Genomic DNA, 15,790 nt, shown 5'->3' with positions numbered 1-15,790 from the left:
AGTGAGAGAAGAGAGATAAATCTTTTTAATTTTCTAGCCAATCAAATTGTGCCACATCATTTTCTCTCCCGTTCCATATTCCATATTTCCTTTCCATATCATTTCTCTTATATAAAATATGACTAAAATCCTTAATCATTTGCAAATAAATTCTAAATATCAATCACATGAACATTGAGCATAAAACATAAAATATAAAATAGAGTCATGTGAAGTACTTACATACGACACTGTCGTGAAGCAAATTATTCGTTTTTCATGCATTAACTGACTTGTAAAATTGAGGTTCAAGACATTGCAACGAAAAGATTTTCCTTGTGTAAAACACATTAAGAACGTATATTACTTAGTATCTAATAGACTGTATATGATTTTCATTAATAGATGCTTTGAGGAAAACTTTACATTGGATCTAGTCCTTCAAAAAATACCAGATCAACCATTAGCTGTTCTTTAATTAAAACTTCACCAAAATTTGTTAGGACCTTTGTCAATTGAAAGACCACTGAAAGCTTGTTAATCTTCATATTTGGATGGTCTTTAATATTTACACAACCCGACTCTTCATCACTCTCGTCCATTGAAGGACTTCTATTTATAATGTCATCACTGACAATATCCACACCTTCATAGTGAGTCTTCACAATGGGGCTCTAGCTCTTCATCACGCTCGGTCATTAGAGGACTCGTGTTTGTAATGCTCTCATTAACATTGTCCCCATCTTCACAGTGACCATTTGGATGGTTTTCATAGTGGGGCGCTATCTCTTCATCATGCTCGGTCATTAAGAGACTCGTATTTGTAATGCCCTCATTGTCATTGTATCCATCTTCATAGTGAACCTTGTGATGGTCTTCACAATTAAGCTTTAGTACTTCATCACGTTTGACCATTGGGCCAGGGACTCATGTTTGTAATGCCCTCGTTGATATTATCCTCATCTTTACAATGAACCTTTGCTAAAATATTGTCCTCATATTTGTATTATTTTTTTAAACATCTAACTCGATAAAATAGTGGATACTGGCCTCAAAAATAGATTTAAGATCAATGTCGAGTTTCTTCAACTCGCCTAATAGATCTAATAGCTGGTGTGTCATATACTTGAATGTTTGGGCGACTTTAGATGTAAATAACTATAATTTGAAATCATGATACTTTAGAATTTAAATAGCATAACAATATAAATAATATAATAGTTTAATTCTAAAGAACATAATAGTTTATAATTGCACATAAAATACCTTTTTATTATTGTTTAGAGAGTCTAAATTCATCATATCATGTTGAGCCTCTCCTAAATCCTGATCTAGAATCTCATAATGATCATATCTCAAATCCTCATCTAGAATCTTAAGATGATCATCAAAACAATCTTCAAGAAGTGGAAGGCGTGCAATAGCTCTCTCACGTACAAAACTACCTCCTCGAGATTCTACGTAGATTCTTTTTGACACTCTAATATCTTCCCAACATGAGATGATTGGAAAAGACCTCTATTAAGGTTGTTCCATGTTTTCAACAATCCCAACGAGATAGCATAACTGAAAAATTATATTCAACATGTTAGTGAAAAATTAATATCTATCAAATATAAACAAAATAGTACTTATATGTTAATAGAAAATTTATCAATAAAAATGTTAGAGGTCTATGAAAATAGGATTGATTATTTTTTGCCATTTCAGCATTTTCAACCAATTCTCTCATTCTGAAATTGCACTAGTACAAATTTTCATGTTATTAACATTCATTAAGAATTTTAGAATTTTGAACATGCATTAATATACTATTATTTGGTACGTAGTACTATTTATATGTGTATAAGGTGCAAGGGGTATAAGTTATATAGGATATTAAGATATATAAATTATATAGATTATATGTGTTTGATTGGAAGTACAAAAGGGACATGTTATACATTTACTATAAAAGAAATAAGTACTACAAGTCTATTTTTTCTTAACTAGTTAAATGATAAAGTCTTTTAATGAATAATAACATGTTGGCATCATCGGTCAATGATGCAAATATGTCCACAAGTTGTGACTTAGTCGTGATAGTAATAGTTACATATATCATATCAACTGGATCAAGAGAAAATCGAGAAATCATTTCATATACTTACACTCTTTTCGTTGATAAATCAGGATAGTCACTTTGTTTAGCAACTAATGCAACTAAATTCTCTAATGACTTTATAAAAAAAATTTCTCATTGTGATATTAAGATCCTACATATATGCCATCATAGGATCATATTTACTTCTTTGACATTTTCTTCCTTCTTCAACATCACTAGTTCTTGCAATAAATGATCCTAATAGAGGTCCTTTTTCAGCATTTTGATACTCCATATCATCATTTCCAACTTCATTCTCCATTGATGTCATTTCTTCTGCCTCTCCTTCAATAAAATTTCCCGTCGCTCTATCTTTTCCAAATACAATACATCTGTCCTCATAAAATGGAAGAGGTTTGTCTATTAGTCCATGTGCATTAGGATCAAGCTCTTCAAAATAAAAATTATAAAATATAAAGCTAGACTAACAAAAATTAAATACAATATTGACTAAAAATGATTTACCTTTACATGTGAGTCCCAAAAAAAACAATATCAGTACAAGTAATGTTTTTGTGTATATCATTTCATTCAAATCCTGATAAAGTACGCATTCGTTCAATAACAGTGTATATTCTTTTTCAAACCTTAATTTTTTAGTCAATATGTGGTGTAGGGCGTAGGTTAGTACCAGGAAACGCAACTACTATTTTATCATACAAAACATTTAGATATCTTGATCTTAATTCTTTATCTATCTTCAATCCTAAGCATGCAATATCTTTCAATGCCCCAATAAAAACTTGTTGTTTTTTATCCGTCCAACTTCTTCTACTAATAACTTTTCTTTTCCTTATTTTATTAATTTGATGAGCATGTGCATCATCATCTTGACTATCCATATCTAAGCATTAATAAAATAAAATAAATTTGATATCTCTATAAATCTTACATTGTCTTGTATTTGAGGATTCAAGTGTTGTAGAAGTTCTTCTGTTAGTAATTCTTCCATAGGATCTATTGACATTTCTCTTCTTATATAATTATTTAATAGACAACCTGAAATTAATAAGCGACATTGAGTCTTAATTGGATAAAAACATAGGGCTTCTTAGTATAACCCATCTAAGTTTGAGAAATCCAAATGTCCTTTCAATAACATTTCTTGCAGCTTCATACTTCATGTTGAAAAATTCATCAAAATTAGAAGGTGATCATCCATAACTCCAAGATCCTAAATGATACTTGTAATTTTTAAACGATTCTAAGAAACCCTCTATATTTGTGTATCCAACACCTACTAAGAAATAATAACTTGTGTTAATGTAGCTATTAGTAAACATTTCTATTAAAAAAAGTATAGTAGTGTATAGTCATATATACTATTTATAATATATATATATATATATATATATATATATATAAATCTTACTTTGAGGAAATTTTAAACCATAATTTCTTTTAATTGCATCTCTTAGAACTTTACTATCAGTAGCAAAATCTTCCCAACCAGGTAATACATAGATGAACATCATATCATGAGAGAAAACTCCAAGCATATTTGTTGCAATTTATCCTTTTCGATTTCTATACCTTGCTTTCATATATTCTCCCACATTTATAGGAATATATATTTTATCTAGAGCTCTTGAACAATTATCTTTAATGTATACAAAATTATTAAACATTCATGTCTTTTGTTAAGAATGAGAAATTTTATTACCTCAAACAATTTCCAGATTTCATTTGTATGAGAATTTTTCAAAGGCTCTTCCTTTTTTAGAAGATCAGCTTGAAGACGTATACGAACTTTTAACACTTAATGTACATATTTACTAATAGTCAATCCGAACAAAGAAATGTAAATTAAACATTCCTTATCTTAATATGATGAGTTAGAATATAGAGAAATATATGTTTTTTTTTCTAGAGACACAGTTTTAGAGTGAGATAATCTTGTCATTTTCACAAGGTTGTATAAACAAAGGAAATTCCTTATATCCATTCTTAACAAGTCAATACATGCAGTATCGTTGTGTTTTGTTATCCTATTTATTGTGGTTGTTTTAAGTTGTGCATAATTAATAGATGGAGGAATACAATGAAATATAGATTGATATCTATCATAGGCAAATATCATAACCATATTTAGTAAACAACAAAATTCATGTTTATTTTGTATAGTTTCAAAATCTATACACATTGTATTATTTTTGTAATAATCACATGATTCATCATTGTCATATTCAGCATCACTAGCATCCATCTATTAGTCAGAATTAAAAAATAATATTATTAAAAAAACAGCGTGATACTAAAGTTATCTATAAATATTATCATCTATTATACATAATTGGAGACTTTAATACTAATGTTATTTATTACACATAATTAGATAATATAGTTACACGTAGTTGGAGACTATAGTTACACATAGTTGGGTGTTGTATTTGTGGTTATCATTACACATATATTTTTAGTTATTCTTATAAAGATCATATAGTTACTCTTATCATGATCATATAGTTACTCTATAAAGATCATAAGTTACTCCTGTAAAGTTTTTACAGTTACTCTTATAATGATCATATAGTTACTAATATATTTGCAGTTATTCCTATAAAGATTAACATTTATTACACATAGTTAGAGACTATAATACTAAAGTTATTTATTACACATAATTAGATATTGTAGTTTCACATAATTGGAGACTATAGTTGTAGTTATCATTACACATATATATTTACAGTTACTCTTATAAAGATAATATAGATATTCCTATAAATATCATATGGTTTTACCTATATATTAAGTTACTCTTATAAATATCAACATCTAGTACACATAGTTGGAGACTATAATACTAAAGTTATCTATTACACATACTTGAATACCGTAGTTATTATACATATATATTTTCCAGTTACTCCTATAAAGATCATAATCTATTTACAAATACTTATATTATAATACTAAAGCTCAACATCTTGAGTTTTTTTTATGAATTAGTCTTTCTAAAATGATATATGAGTAAAATTCAAATCAATTAAATATATAAAACATAGTTTTATACCCATTTAGCTAAACTAAGTATTGTAAAACTTTATAAATCTCCAATTTCTGAGCAAATGAAAAAAGAAGTTATTTCCGTTAATATTTAGTATATAAAGAAATATTGTAAAAACATGCTTACTTGATGATGTGAGGAGTCTTGACGTAGATCCAAAATTGTTATTCTTCAAATTCATTCTTAGATTAGGTATCAAAAACTTCACATCGTTCACCACTATTGTATATATGTTTGATTAGGTTGAAGATGAAAACGCTCAACCACCACTGCCTCTTCTTCATTTGATTTAGTATTATCTTGATATTGACTTTCTAATATGTTCATCTTGAATTTACAAATTAGGTTAGAGAAGAAGAAATGAATAAAAGTCTAAGAGATAAAATGAAAGATGAGAAATAGAAGGGTTTATTGAGAATAGAAATTAATATCTAAGGTTAAATATGCAAAGAAAGAAATAGTAAAATTAATACCTACTCCTATTAGTTATAATTTACATAGCATTTTGAAGTATAATTTATACTTATTATAAATATTGTAGATATAAAATTTTGTAACCAAACAACTCATTAACTTTACTATACATATTATTATCCTGTATCTACATGGTTATACCTACAAGCAAGCGAATACTTGATATATAAGTATTGACAAATACAAATATAAAGAAAGAAGAGAACATATGAATGCAAATATTTGTTTTAAAAAAAACTCATCTAATTCTAATAATCGATTGATCATCCGGTCTTGGAATTAGATGTCACACTTTGATTCTTTCAAATTGATTTAACTATTTTTGCATAGTATTGATCCAATCTGGATCAAGAAATGCTTCATCGATTTTTTTAGGCTCAATTTGAGAAATAAAAAAGCAGAATTTGCGAATTCATCCATTAATTGGTGTCTGGTCCTAAGAGGTGTATTATGATTACCTATGATTAATTCAGGTGGGTGGTTTTTGTTCCATCTGAGGTTCGGTCCCAAAGGATCACACGTCTGGTCAGTTGGCTCCGCGACATCCGGACTGTCAGCAACTTGCTGACTTATAGTCTGGTTGTCTGGTTGAGCATCAACCGGTTTAGTCGACTGATCAGACGTACTATTTTTGTTGATCGGAACTTCATCATCACTATCATATTGAAGATTAGCAGCTTCCAACTTGTTAGCAACTTCAATGAATTTGTTAGAATTACTTTCAAAAAATTCATCAAAAACAATATGGGTAGATTCTTCAACAGTTAGAGTTTGTTTATTAAAAACTCGATAAGATTTGCTAACTGAAGAATAGCCTAACATTATACCAGCATCTTCTTTAGCATCAAAAGCAGTCAAATAATTTTTGTCATTGTTATGAATAAAACATTTACATCCAAATATCCTAAAATATAAAACTTTAAGAACTTTATCATAAAATATTTCATAAGGTGTTTTATTAAAATGTTTATTAACCATTGATCTGTTTTGAGTATAGCATGTTGTGTTAATGGCTTTTGCCCATAATTTTTGAGAAACATCGGAGTCAGCTAGCATAGATCTCGTTGCTTCCTTCAGTGTTTTGTTACTCCTTTCAGCAACACCATTTTGATGTGGAATTCTGGCACTAGACAGCTCATGTCTAATACCAGACTCCTCAAGGAAAGAAAACATATGTCTGTTTGTAAATTCATATCCTCTGTCACTTCTAATCTTTATGATACTTAAAGATTTTTTATTTTGTAGTCTTCTAAGGATTTTAATCAAATTTTCAGCAGTTTATCCTTAGATACCAAAAATATAATCTAAGTAAATCTAGAATAATCATCAATAATGACAAGGGTATATTTCATTCCCCTTAGACTAGTTACTGAAATTGGACCAAACAGATCCATGTGCAATAATTATAGGGACCTGTCGGATTGAGTATTCCCTTTATTTTTAAAAGTTGATCAGACATATTTTCCCATTTGACAAGCAAGGAAGGTCTTATCTTTTGAAAACTTCAGTTTAGGTAAGTCAGTTACTAAATCTTTTGAATAGATGTTGTTAATAGTTTTAAAATTAAGATGATTTAGTCTTTTATGCCATAAGCAATTTTGATCATTCTTAGCTATCATGCAAACAGAATTAGGCGACTTATTTTTCTAGTTCATCTTATAAGAATTCCCTACTCTACTTCCTGTCAGTAGGGTGTTACCCTGCTGATCTTTAACAAAACATGCATGTTTTTGAAAATTTACAATATATCCATTATCACACATCTGGCTAATACTAATCAAGTTATAGAATAGATTCTCTATTAGTAGCACGTTTATAATAGTAAGGTTACAATGGATAATCTTACCATTACCCATGGTTTACCTTTGTAGTTATCACCAAATGTGATCTTAGGTCATGTGCATCTTGTTACTTTAGTTAGTAGCCGTCTGTCGTTTGTCATTTGTTTAGAGCATCCGCTGTCCAGATATCAAACAGATTCTTCCAAGAAGTTGTCCTAAATTACCTACAAATATACATATTTACAATTCTGGTACACATATTCATTTGGGTCCATGGTTGATCAGTCCCTTGGGGATCCATATTTGGGTTATTTTTATGAATCTCCCATTTTGTGTTGTTAAAAGTGCATATGATTTAGGCTCGGCAGACGTCTTTCTACCAGATGTTAATCACTTAATTTTAGAGGATGGTTTTTGATGAAAACTTCTTGACTTTCTATCAAGTTTTTGTTTGCCAGACCTGTTGACTGCCCTCTTTTTGGGTTTCAACCAGATTCAAGTTAGCTTTATATATTTAATCTCATTCTTTGAAGTTAAATCATCACACTTGTGATCAGTTTTACTTTCATTTAAATGTCCCTTGACAAATCTTATGGGATTAAGCTCGCCTTTTATTGGGTTCAACTTTTTGTTGGACTCATCTAGGTTGCCATTAACAAATCCTAAACTGGATTTATATCCGGCTGGAATCATTAGTTTGACGGCATCTCCATATTTTTTCCAAGAACTGACCCATAGTTTAACCTTTGGTTTTCAGTAGAAAGAGTTTGAATCGTTTCTTTGAGCTTCTCATTCTCAGATAAAAGCTCAGTTATTTTGTTTTCAAAAACATCTAGTTCATTGTTTTGAGATGAAAAAGTGCTATCAAATTTGTTTTTCAAATTTAGTTCATTAAAAGAGTCTGATAGCTTCTTGTACTCAATGACCATGTCATTGAGTGCAGTGGTTAAGTCATCTCTTGTGAACTCTTCTGAGGAGAAGTCAAATACATGAGAATCATCAACCATTAAGTATTTAACTATTTCATCATCACTCTCGCTTGATGAGCAGTCATCAGAATCGTTGTCAGCCCACTTGCTTTTTATTCCTCGGCTAGGAGAGCTTTTTGATCCTTCATATTCTTCTTATCATGAGCCTTTTGCCTTTTGATCTTGTTGAACTTATTCTTGTTCAGCGTCTTGTAAGAATATATTTGTCCACATTATCGAGGTTTGTCTTCTTCTTATCTTTAGTAGTCCACTCAAATCTTAGTTTCTCATTCATCATAGGAGCACCATTGGTGTAAGTTGTGGTTGTGCTGACCTTCATAATTTTTATTGGACCATCAGTGATAACATACCACATGTCGTCATCTTGAGTAGTTAGATGAGCCTGCATTCTGATCTTCCAATCATCATAATCTTCCTTTAAGAACATTGAGATTTTGTTTATGAGAGACATGATTTGGATGTCTTCTTTGTTTGAGAATAAAAAATCTTGCTCTGATACCACTTGTTACGATCGGTGACAACAATAGAAGGGGGTCGAATATTGTTGAGCTAATTATCACTTCCAATTCGATTTTAATCATGTTAGAAATGAAAATCTGTTTCTATTCTTCACAAATTTTTGCAAGCTCTTGAACATATTCAAGTGCGGAAATGCTTGTTAGATTTGAAGTGGTAGATAAACGACTATAAACGCAATGAGTTTTATGGATGTTCGGAGATAAAATTCATACGTCACTCCTTCTTCTATTTCCCAAAGGTTTTTCACTAGAATGCTTTGATTCGTATAGTGACTACACAAACCCAATCAGAAACACATGACTTAACAAACTGTTTGTTTATGAACTCCTAGTTATCACTCTATTGAACAGACAACGTCTTGTTCAACTTACAATGTTGATAATACACTCAAGTAGAACAGTAAATAATAATTTAACTTAGCTTAGTGAATTACAGAATGATCTTAGAGAAAGTAAACACAGAGAGCTTAGCAATTTAGAATGTGTGTGATCAAGAAGAAGTTTGTCGTTGTACTCTGATCACCTTTTATATTGAATTGTAGCAACAGCCGAATCTTTCTCTTGGATACGTGTCAGCTTTTTGTTGGATGTACGTCGGGTCTACGGGATCGTATGCAAGAATATATTCGTTGGATCATGGCGTACTTGATTGTACTATGGAATATTCGGTAGAACGTGGTGTACTTGAAGATACAACGCGGGCTAGAGGAATAATTGAGTACGTGGCAGTTGAGTGTATTAAGATGACTTGATAGACGCTGATGACAAACACTATTGTTCGCTATGCTAATGAGCTAAGCAGATAGGCGGACGCTTCTTCATACGTCTACTAAAGTAAGGCGTCTGCTCGCGCACTTCTTCAGACTGCTGCTGAAGCAAGGAATCAGCTCGCGCTTTTTCAGACCAAGGCATCTGTTGAAGCAAGACGTCTTCTCGTGTTTTTTCAGACCAGAGCGTATGTTGAAACAAGACGTCTTCTCGCGCACTTCTTCAAACTAGAGCGTATGTTGAAGTGAGATGTCTGCTCGTGCACTTCTTCAAACCAAAGCGTTTGTTGAAGCAAGACGTTTTCTCGTTCTTCTTCAGACTAGAGAGTCTGTTGAAGCAAGACGTCTTCTCACGCTGTTTCAGACTAGAGCGTCTATTGAAGCAAAACGTTTACTCGCGCTTTTTCAGATCGAAGCGTTTATTGAAGCAAGACGTCTTCTCGCGCTTCTTTAAACCAAAGGCGTATGTTAAAACAAGATGTTTTCAAGCGCTTCTTGAGCTGTATTTGCGCATAGATATTTACAAAACTTAGTTTTGCTCATGAACATATCATTAAACTATGTCGTATTGATTTAAACTTATTCATCTAAGTTTATTTTACTCAATTAAAACATTTTTCCTTAAATAATTATTCCTCTTTTAATTATTTTTTCCCTTTATTTAACATAATCTAACAAAACATTATATGAGCTGGAGTTCGGCTCGAGCTCAGATCGAATTCGATCAAAGTGAAGTCGAACTTTGATAGAGGCTCAAATATTAAACTAGTTGGCTCGAACTCAGTTAAAGTCAAGCTGAGCTTTATCCGAGCAACTCACAAACAGCTCGACTCATTTGCTGCCCTAAAAATGACACAATTTTATTTTCAATTAGACAACCAAGAGATCTTCCAATCAAATTGAGATAAGGATGTTGTGAGGTCTATTTTTCCTTTGTAAAGAAGAACATAATTTAGTATATGACAAGATTTTGTAAGGTTGGTCAAAGTGAATTAGAATTGACTTAAGGCAATCATTCAGTACTTGGGTTCTTTGACAACATTGCCAAATATCATTGATAAAATCACCATTGAGTTCCATAAAACCATTTTAGAGAAATCTTAGGACATGCTTTGGTATGTGGTTTTTTTTTGTACATAGGAATGGAAAAGGGAATGAGATATTGATTTGATTCCGGATACTCAAGAATCATCCAATCCTCTCTAAATTGGGAGGAATGAATCTCATTCCGAAGCATACACTTTCTCTCCCATTATCTCCACTCTCCTCTTTTCTTTCTTATAATTATAATATCATATATATTTTATAATTATATTATACGTTATTTTATAATTATATTATACATTATTTTATAATTAACATAATAATAAATTTTATTTATTTATAAATAAATAATTTATTTAAATAATATTAAGAAATCATTTAAAATAAAATTTTAGTAATAATTACAATAACTAATAATAATATAATTAATTTTAAATATTATATATTAATAATAAAATAAAATTAATTAATTAAAATATAAAAATATAAAACTAAAAATAAAATAACAATTTTATATAAAAAATATTAAAAAATTAAATATAAAATATTTTAATAAAAATTATTATTAAAAAAAATTATATAATAAAATATTATATTTAATTTAAAGTATATAATATTTGAAAGACTTTGTCTTATATTATTTATATTTAATAGATAATTATTTATTTATAATTAGTAAAAAATTGAAATATTCAATATTTTTTTTTGTTTTTTTTTTTTGTTATAAGTATTTTTATTTTGAAAAAATATAATTAATATGAAAAAATATTAGATGTTTATATTTTATTAAATTATGTCACTTAAATATTTTATATATTTTAAACAATTATGTTATAAAAATTATAATATTTCATATTTTAATTTAATAAAATAAAAATAAAATTAATCATAATTTTAATAACAATTATATTTATAACTTTTTTAATGAGAATAATTAAAACTCTTAACCAAACATTACACTTCTATTAATTATACCCATTCTCATTTCACACATCTATCAATCTCACTTTTATCTTTTATTTGAACTGAGCATCCTTAGAAAATATATGAAATATTAAATAACAAAAATGAGAATAAAAGTATTATTAATATCTTTTAATAAAAAGAAATACTCAAATTAAGTTTATAAAAACTATCTAAATTACATTAATGAAGAATTTCATGTGCCTTATATCTTCTTCTAACTGGTTTTGGGTTTGAGCATCTTCCTCGTTTGTTTATATTAATCAGCCCATTCGTGTTTAGGAGGGGGAAACGCCTTCTTCATGGGCCATGCTTACATCTTCATTTTCTCCTCCAAGAGTTTTAGGGTCAATCTCCCCTTCTGCCAATGAATAGGTATCCTACATGAAAAAATTAGTGATTAAAAAGATAACAAAAATTGAAGAAACAAAATGTGGTGATCTATATCAATACCTTTTCAACATCAATGTTGTTTCTTACTGATGATTTTTCTTGTTCGTCTAGTAAGGAATCAACCAGTACCTTGTATCCGTTATCTTCTATGAATGTCCAATATTTTTTGCACATCCATTTATTAAGGTATTTTGTTTTCTCTGCATTAACATGAAACTAGTTAGAATACAGAACACTAAGAAATTCACAAAGTGACACAGATTGAGAAAGAACCTACCTTCGTGATCAAGAAGAAGTATATAAACAATCATAGACATTTCAAGGTCGTATTTGTATTCTCTCCTGCAGCAAAAATGGATTTCATCTTCGTATCCAAAACTCTTTTCAAGGCCGAGATTCTCACCTTTCATCTTCTACTCTTATAACTCTCCAACAAAAAAATAGATTTCAAGGACGAGATTCTCACATTTTATCTTTTAATCAGAACTCACTCTGCGCAATCTTGATCATCTGTAATGTTCATTTATAGATTTTAGAAATGAGAAGACGGCGGCTATAGAAGATGCTGATAGGTTAAAGATTAGGGTTTTCTAATGGGCCGAGCCCAATTTTAACCTAGTTAGTAGGGCAAGTAGATAGAAAGTATATTGAAGTCCCTAGATAAATTTACACTTAACAATTCTAACAACTATTTGTTAATGGATTAATATTCACCTCAAACTTATAATAAAATATAATATAAAACCAAAATTGTTAGGTCTTTTTTTATTATTAATTTAGACTTTACAATTTTATTAGATACAGAAAATACAAATGCAAATCTTTATAATTTTTTTACTTTGATTAATAGGGAAATAAACAAATCCACTTTGTGTATTTCAATGCAAAATATAAACTCATCTATATTAAAAAAAAAACATCTCCAATTTTAAAATCATTCATCACTAATTCATCACACTAAGTTAAAATATCACCAAGACTAAGTTAAAATCACAGTCAACAAATTGAAGCCTTTCAAAACATATTTTCATGATATTATGTTTAAGTATCACCCAAAGACAACATAAAAGAATGTGATTATTCAAAGTGAATCATCAATTCAATTAGTCATTTTAATTTGAATCACCTCGATTAAAAAACTTTAAAACTAAAATAAATATTAAATCAAATATCTCTAGTCATTGTTTTTCTCTCGATTTAATCGTAGATAAATTTTAAAGATTCTCTTTTAAACGTCATCTTCAACACAACACGATTCCTAAAAATTTATATTTTTTTCTAAATCGTTTGTCTTTCTCAACTCTTAATAATGCAAGTTGGTTTAAAATTTTTTAAAGAAATTTATAGAGTTGTTCTCTTAAAAATTCAAATGACTTATTTGTATGAATATAATTCATATTATTCTATTTTATTTAATTATATTAAAATTTTATTATTGATATTATTGTAACCATACAATTCTTAAATTTATTTATAAAGAATTATAATACATTAAATATCATAATGGAGAATAATCTCCTAAAATTCAATGTGTAATTATAAAGGTTTCAATAAAAACTTAATTTGTACATGTTATCAAATAAAATAATTTATACATTAAGGTGTATTTACATTGTATTTATTAAATAAAATTAATATTAAATGACTTCGAAGATTCCCCGTTGTTCATTAAGGTGTATCGTACAGTAATGACTTCGAAGATTCCCCTTTGTTCATTATATGAAATAAAATTGGGTGACTCTTGCACTAGTCTTCGAAGTCATTACTTACTGCACTATACAGAACCAAAAGTAGGTATTGGAAAGGTGGTAACAAACAAAATGTGGATTTATGTAGATTTTTTTTTCTTATGGAAAATAGAATTTGAATCATTTTCCATATTCACATATTGTGGCATGCAAGAGAGAATCCATTAATTTTTTTCCTGGGTTATAAAGATTATATGTATTACACTATTACGGGTATTAAGTGAACATATCAATCGTTTCACGAATATCCTTACTAAAATAAAATAAATATACGAAATTTAAAAATTAATAAGATCACTCAATTTAAAAAACAAATTTATACATTTAAACTTAATCCGTTGTCTCATTTTTTATCCTCTCTTCTAACCTAGAGGCAACAAGAGGTGGATATCCTCAGGCCTCTCTGAGGTCCTGAGTTCGAACCCGTTAGACGACAAGTTATATGCGGATTAGTCGTACTCTTAAGGAGCAACAAAACCCAACGTTCTAAAAAAATAATATGAAAGTCTATTTAGTGGATTTCATTATAGTTTGGTAAAAATATAGAAAAAAAACAAAACATAAAAATAAAACAAAAACACAAAATTGTTGTCAAAAACATATTAGTAGACACTCGAGAAGACGATTATATAATATTAATGTCTATAAACCGTTTTGAATAAATAAATAAAATATTTTATTTAAATAACCGAACCAAATTAATATAATTATTTTAATTTACTTTGAATATTAATTTATATTTTTTTATAAATTTTTAAAATAGTTTAAATTAAAAAAATATAAAAGACTAATTTACCCTTATATTTATATATTTTAATGTTTATTTTATAAGTAAATTGTATTATTAATTATATTAAAATTAATAAAAAAAATAATATATATATATAATTATCATATAAATATAATTTTAAAATATATAATTTTATTAATTCCTTATAGGTTAAGTTAGATAATTATATAAATAAATATTATTTATATATTAATTAAAATTTATGTATTATTATAAATATTTGTATATTAGAAAATATTGTTTATATAAAATAAAATATTAATAATTATTATTAAAGAAGGATATAATTATTAATTAAATATAAGCTTAATTTATAATAATAATAATATCACTATTTATATAATTAAGGGTTTTATCATCTGACCTATCAGATATGTAGTTTGCCAACACAAACAAATACTTTTATATATATATATATATATATATATATATATATATATATATATATATATATATATATATATAATTTTAAAAGTTTACCCTGAACCACCCACCGCAGCACACTTTATAGCTCTGCCATTATTGGCAGGTTGTTTGACATACAATCGAGATGGAAAACAATATATTTCGCTTAGTAAAATGTAATAATTCGTGTTTAATTCAATTCATAATCAAGCATATTGAACATTTTCACTGACTCTCGTTCAAACTTGAGAAAAACAATCAAACTTGGTGAGCGAGGTCAAAACTCGCGTCATATTCGAACAAAAATAGATAATACTAGAAAAATGATAGTTTGTGGACGATACAGATAAGAAAGACATACCAGACACGGTTCACAATGGCTTTAATATGGTCGTCATTAATATTTAATGTCTACTTATTTATTTTATTTTCTATTAAATGCATTTTTTTTTATATTTATGTAATATATTTTATTTTAATATTATATAACTTATAATATTTAAGTTAATTTGTATTATTTAATTTAGAATATTTAATTTTAATTATATAAATATATATATATATATATATTTAATTTTAATTATTTAGTTTAGAAATTTTAATTTTAACTATATATATAATATATTAATAAAATTAATATTTTAATAAGTTAAAGAGGAAAAGTGGAGTATTATGAGAAAATTGAAGGAAAGTAGAGTATATTGGGAAAATGAACATGGAGATGGGGTAGAACTTGAAGGAGTTTTTTCACTTCCTCTCTACCGTAAAAATAGATTTATAAAATAA

The 15,790-nt window shown here is 28.2% G+C and overlaps 1 protein-coding gene across 1 annotated transcript; it reads right to left on the bottom strand.

Moving 5' to 3' along the window:
* Positions 1-11,814: 11,814 nt before the first annotated feature.
* On the bottom strand, positions 11,815-12,552 carry LOC124934318. Its single transcript, XM_047474836.1, has 3 exons — positions 12,339-12,552; positions 12,122-12,261; positions 11,815-12,048 (listed from the first exon to the last, which is right to left on the bottom strand). The coding sequence occupies exons 1-3, from the start codon at positions 12,469-12,471 to the stop codon at positions 11,947-11,949; spliced, it is 375 nt and encodes a 124-aa protein (XP_047330792.1). The 5' UTR covers positions 12,472-12,552; the 3' UTR covers positions 11,815-11,946.
* Between the last annotated feature and the right edge of the window lie 3,238 nt (positions 12,553-15,790).

Source organism: Impatiens glandulifera, chromosome 1 (assembly GCF_907164915.1).
Source record: "Impatiens glandulifera chromosome 1, dImpGla2.1, whole genome shotgun sequence".
Taxonomy (NCBI): domain Eukaryota; kingdom Viridiplantae; phylum Streptophyta; class Magnoliopsida; order Ericales; family Balsaminaceae; genus Impatiens; species Impatiens glandulifera.
Note: the sequence above shows the minus strand (reverse complement) of the source record. Positions and strands in the feature narration are given on the sequence as shown.